Source organism: Populus nigra, chromosome 19 (genome assembly GCF_951802175.1).
Source record: "Populus nigra chromosome 19, ddPopNigr1.1, whole genome shotgun sequence".
NCBI lineage: Eukaryota > Viridiplantae > Streptophyta > Magnoliopsida > Malpighiales > Salicaceae > Populus > Populus nigra.
Genome location: NC_084870.1, coordinates 7,018,492 through 7,024,602, shown reverse-complemented (window position 1 = coordinate 7,024,602; position 6,111 = coordinate 7,018,492). Strand labels below are relative to the sequence as shown.

General features: G+C 38.0%; 1 protein-coding gene across 3 annotated transcripts; it reads right to left on the bottom strand.

The window, feature by feature from the left end:
- Nucleotides 1–1,077: 1,077 nt before the first annotated feature.
- Nucleotides 1,078–4,797, bottom strand: LOC133679345 (zinc finger CCCH domain-containing protein 30-like). 3 transcript variants are annotated; one of them, XM_062101913.1, is made up of 2 exons: nt 4,645–4,797; nt 1,078–3,744 (listed from the first exon to the last, which is right to left on the bottom strand). In XM_062101913.1, the coding sequence occupies exon 2, from the start codon at nt 3,731–3,733 to the stop codon at nt 1,538–1,540; it is 2,196 nt and encodes a 731-aa protein (XP_061957897.1). In that variant the 5' UTR covers nt 3,734–3,744; nt 4,645–4,797; the 3' UTR covers nt 1,078–1,537. The 3 variants fall into 3 exon arrangements, with proteins under 3 accessions (XP_061957897.1, XP_061957898.1, XP_061957896.1); XM_062101914.1 differs by having other exon boundaries at nt 4,419–4,750; XM_062101912.1 differs by having other exon boundaries at nt 4,423–4,750.
- Nucleotides 4,798–6,111: the final 1,314 nt, after the last annotated feature.

Sequence of the window (6,111 nt, the reverse complement as noted above, 5' to 3'; positions counted from 1 at the left end):
CCTCGTACCAGAAGCCACCTAAAAATAAATATGCCACCATAATTTTACCTTAAGCTTTATGAAATATCTTGCTTCTTTTTCCTTTTCCAGTGTTCTTATGCATGCCTGAGAACAACGGGGAAGTAATCAACGATAAAACCACGAGTAAAATATAATTATCCATTTGGAACTTAATTTCCTGTCACCTCCAATAATCAAACGATAAAGGATATTTTCGAGTAGATTTTTTTTTTTCAAAAATATATTTACTTCGATGAAAGAATTAAATTAATTTATTTTTTAATATAATTTTAATGTGTTGCTTTTAAAAGTTTAAAAAAATCCAAAAACAAAACATGAAAAGCAGCCCCAAAACTAAGGATGCTTAGCGAGCGATGCAAGGATGCATTAGAAGAAGAAAAAAGGCGCCCTCGTTCCGTTATTATGGCACAAGAAAAGAGATGTAAAGCCACATCGCATTCTGAGTATGATGATCCTTTGGACCAAACCCCACTTAAAAACTACGCAACCTCCATGTTTTTAGCCGACCACAAAAAAGAAAGCCCTTGAACTCCTGCCACATACCCCACAACATCGCTGTCACTGAAACAAAGTAAAAACGCATCCATTTCTCAGCCAACTCCATTAAAGACCTACCCACCAACCTTTATGGGGTGAGTGGCTGGCATCGAAGCAGGTACATGATACCATCCTCTCTCTCTCAAACGAAAGTTTGATCTGTATCATATGATGATCACCCACCTCCCACTATCTCGATAAAAGATTGAAAGAATCCAAAAACATATCCATTCAACCAATCAACATCCAATAGCAGGTTCCACCACACTCATGAATTGCAATTCTTTCTTAAATCCCACAAAAAGTTCAAGCTCGTGCGCCAGAGAAATGGCGGGAGAGATGAAAAGGCGTACATGTACGATGAATCCTACGAAGACACCAACAATTTGTAGGAATCAAAATAATAAAGGAACGGAAATAATAACTATAATTCAGTTTTGCATTTTCAAAGGAAAGGTAACGCCCTCCATCACTCTACTTTGTAAAATTAAACACCATCCAAATTACATGCGAGAGATCTTGAGAAAAAGTCCTTCCAACTCCCCTCTTTATCCACCGTGTCAAAACATGCTAGTTAAGAAAAATTATGAGACTATTGAAGGGATACAGAGCTCATGGTTTCATGGCAAAATGAAACCATGTATAGCCTTCTCCAACGTAATCAGTTGAAGAGTAATAAAAGCAAAAAATGATCCTAATCAGAAATGTTGAACGGGTGAGAACCTGCACTGGCTTTTCCTTAACACGGCCCGGAGAAGCTTCTTCAACCTTCCAACTTCGTTTTAGATAACAAAATGGGAAAAAATTGAAGGGTTTCCCTGAAACCTATTGCCAGTTCTTTACCGCCAACCCCTCTTCCCAGATTTCTACTCTCTTCTTCAACTTGACCATCCCCACCAGTAAAAAATCCAACAAAAATATGTACTTCTGAGAAAATACTTATACCCTATCTTCATGAGTAAACACCAGTTTGCTTTGACTAGACTACAAGCTGTTGCTGCTGATCAATTTGCATCTGCTCAAGCCAAGATTCTAAAACAGAATCAATTCTAGAATTTGAATTCAGTCCCGTGCCAGGTGATGCAGTGCTGGATACTGGATTTGCAAACTTCTCTTTCAGCATCTCAGGAGGAGATTCCTTGACTAGAGATTGGACCCATGATAGGTCAGGCTCCTCACCATTGTTTCCAAGCTCGAAAGATGAGGATCTCCGTAAACGACCCAATTCATCTCCATGAACTGACCAGTCTACTTTTCCATTAGGGGATCCCCATTTGGACCAAGAATTTCCAGGAGATCCAGTAACTGAAGCCATAGGGTGGTTGGATCCCAGATCCCTTGAGCTGAGGCTTCGCAGCTGTTGCTGCTTTTTCTCTCGCTGAGCAAGAGCAGAAAGCCGAGACCCCATTGGAGAGATTGGCTCCATGACTCTTGACGACATCCTTCCAGGGGATCCAACACCAAATACAGCCTGCAGTAGAGGGTGCTCAACATTTTTTGGGGAGAACACACTTGTACTGATGGGTGACAACATGCTCTGCTGCTGTTGCACTTGATTGAGATAAGCTGCTTGATCAGCATACCTAGGAGAAGACATTTCAGCAGCAAACAGTTCTTCAAGATTTGAAGGAGTTAGTGTCTTCGACCGACCAGAAACACCAGAAACACCGAAAGAAGAATTGTTACGAGACTCTGAGAAACACGATAAATCATTTAAAATCTGCTGTTGGGAATCAAAGTCTGGCAACAAATTAAAATCCTCTGGTGGCATATCTCGGGCACTAAGGGATGATCTCAAGCGGCTGGATTGAAGGTTGCTTCCTGGAAGATGAAGTGTTGGCACATTAGGCTGTGACCAAGCCATGGACGAGTGAGAAATGCCATTTGCAGGAGACATGGGCTGGTTGAATGGGGTAGGGGACATCGCTGAGACGGATGATGGGGAACCAGGCAAGAGACTCAGAGCAGCAGCCATGTCCATAACACTGGCTGCAGACTGAGATGATCGTGGAGAAGGGATAGCAGATCCTGTAGAAACATACAAGGGCCTGAGCTCCTCATAAGTATGGGCAAAAAAGCAGACTTGTCTATTGCAGCTGGTGCCATCTTTGCAAAGCCGGGTTCGGTATTGAGCTGGGTGAAGCCAGCATTCAAAGACCCCATGTGCATATTCACACATATCCCCCAGCCTACAAGCCCCTTTACGAAAATCAGGGCATGGCACACAGCTGTAGTGGAACTTTCGTGGATCTCTTCTACGTGCATTCTCTCCTGGGTGAACAAATGGACATTCAGTCCAGTCATGTGAGTATGCCCGAGAACATGGGCGAACCTTGAATGAGAACATGCGAAACTCATCGGTAGCATAGATGCTGTTCTTGATGTCAGGGAGAGATGGATCAATTGGATATTCTTTCCTCTCAGATGTAGAGTTGACGGGCAGATTATTAAACTTTGAGGCCCTTGGAGAATAAATCAGCACAGAGGGAGAATGTGGTGAACCATTTTCTGATGAGGAAGAAAGAGTTGGTGAGCTAGAATTTGATTTGCTAATTGAGACCCGTAAATTGCAAACACCAACAGAGCCATTAAAATCACGCTCTGCCACAGAAACATCAGAGTCAGATTTTGAGAGCAGCTCTTCAAGAGTGACTTTCATGCTCTGTAGATTTGGAGGAACAGCGATAACATCAACAGGTCGATCTCCATTGACATCGAGGCAATTAGGATCAGCACCTGCTGATAATAGCAGCTTAACTGCGTCAACTACTTTAATAGATCCACCAGAAGTAGCACAATGAAGAGCAGTGGTTTTGTCCTTTCCACAAGACAGATTCACATCAGCCTTAGTATGGTCTAGAATAAACTTGAGAACATCAACGCTACCATAAGTAGCAGCAACCATAAGAGGAGTTCTTTGGTCAAGAACAATCTGCTTCGATCCTTTTTGGCGGCCATACCAAAAACCAACCTCCTTGATTGAGGACGCATCCTGCTCTATAAACCTCTTGAAGCCTTCGACATCATTGTTAGCAGCAAGTTCAAGTAAGCTAGAGAAAGAATCTTCTGTTTCTACGGTTAGATAATTCATCTCTTCGGTAATAGAAGAGTTTTCTACAGTTGATGGAGTGGAAGTGGAGGGTGATTCAGCCGATTTCTCGGGACCACTGCACATGCTTCAATGACCTAAAATTGAAACAAAAGAACATTACTTTGATTCATTCATAAACAAAAAATTTATCATAAGGTGAGCTAGATTAGGAGAAACTAGACAAAAAAAAAAATCAGTATTGAACAGAATTTAAGAAAACATAAATCCTTAAACGGGGTAAAGTCACCAACTCCTCGTAAACTATAAAACGTTACTTGATTTTCACTAATCATTTCCCTTTCACGGCACTTCACTCACTAACTACACGGTGTTTGACCATAAATAAATTAAACAAAAAAAATGAAGATGAAACCTTTGAGACTTCTTCAACTTGTATATTATTAGAAGGATTAGAAATCTACCTGTTTATAACGTAGTCAAACTTAAGCACATTTATAGGAAAAGGAATCAACCGCTTCAAAATCAGAGAAAGGAAAAGGAACCACACTATTAATTAACACTAACCAAAAGCTATGACATTGATGATAGGAACAGAGTGAATAGAATCTTTTGCTCATATCATAGCAGATCTAATCACAATCTAATCTAAAACTAACAAAAAGTAAAGATTCTTGATATCAAGATGAGGAATTTCATTTATCAGGATAAAAAATCTCACTGCTGGATTAAGCAGACCAGAATAAAATCAACCATTATCTAAAAGAATAAGCTAATCTAAACTAAAAATAGTAAATTATTAGCTACTAACTCACGGATTGATAAAGTTTGGAGCGAGAAACAGCTTCTAGTAGATTAAAAATGAAGAGAATTGCTTGATAAGCATCGATTCACTTCATAATCGATCAAAAGAGAAGGATTCGAGAGCCAGAACGGTGTGAACCTCTAAAGGGGTAAGATAAAGTACTAGAGACAGACAGCATTTAGCTGCTACCTCCATCGATGTAATATATGAAGCAAAAGAGGGCTACACTTACGTTTTCGTTTCTATTTTTGTTTCGCGTAGAGAGACAGAGGAGAGGATGGTCTAACGTTTTACAAATTGAAATTGTAATGATCTGCTGTGCGGAGAAATTGGGAGTGAATTTTATATAAATTTATTTCGTCCATGACTCCATGCCTTCTAAGGGAAATGAAATGGCATTGAAATTCACAACAAATTATGTTGAAATGCGAGTCAAATTTTTGAACTTTGTATAAGTGAAGGGAGACGGGTTTGGCCGGTGAGTGAGGACACGGTGGATGACCGGTTTGGTTTTGAAAGTCAGGGAGTGGGGTTACCGGTTGAGGGGGGGGTGTGGTGATTAGTGAAGTGGATTTAAATGGGGACTTGGAATCCGCCAATAAGAGAATTGAGTAGAGCGGACGTCAGTGCGGTGGTCAATTGTGGTTAATTGGGGTAAATTACAAACTAACCCCCGAACTTGAGCAAAAAACAAATACCTCCCTGGGCTGAAACAACTCCATGATTTTGCATCCTAAATAATATATTTTTATGAATGTACCCCTTGCATTTAGGTTTTTTGAGAAATCGATGGAAAAACCCTTAAAAAAATCCTCTCATTTTCTATCATTTTTTATATAAATTTAGAAAAAAACATGTTTAATAATAGAGAGAGAAAAATATAGATAATGGGGATTTTTAAGCAGCAAATATTCAAGGTAAATTTAATTTTAATTCCTTGTATTTCAATTATATCAATATCTCTTGAAAAGTTTTAATCTCGAAACAACTTAAAAAATGTCTTTATTTCCTAGATTTTTTAAATTTGATCAAATAAATTCTCTTATAAATAATTTGATGACAATAAAATCTTCTAACTAAAATCAAAATATCTAGATGATTCCATGTACATCGTTTATAGTTAAAAATTATAAGAAAAAAATAGTGGAATATATATCAAATAAATAATTGATTTGTACTCCCTGTAATTGCCTTTAATTACTTGTACAGTTTTTTGCATCATCGATCAGTTCCCCCCAGCAGCTTACCTTGTATTTTAACTAAACTATGGAATAAAAAGGGTATGTATGGTTGGATTTGGAATGGTATAAACATGATAATATGAGATGCCGGGGGAGAGGCTGATTTGTGTCTGGTATGATAAATCACATATAAAAAAAATCTTATACCTTGTTTGGTTTTGAAATCAAGATAGAATAAAATAAAAATATATATTTTATCCTTGAATATCATTGTTGTGCCTTTTGTATTCTATATGTTGTTCAAGTATTTTTTTTGTTGTAATTTATTTTGAAAATATTTAAATGGTTATAATGTCAATAGAAAAAACTTTCAATTTAAAATAATATATATATATATATATATATATATATATATTTGAATTATATTCATTCTTTTTTATTATTATTAACGTGGATGTCCGGTTTAACTTACGTGTATCTCGACTAATTCCACCAGCCTTGAAGTTAATGATCGTGTA

Excerpts from the sequence above, each read along its gene's own strand:
- LOC133679345 (XM_062101913.1), bottom strand. The coding sequence starts at position 3,733 with ATGTGCAGTGGTCCCGAGAAATCGGCTGAATCACCCTCCACTTCCACT.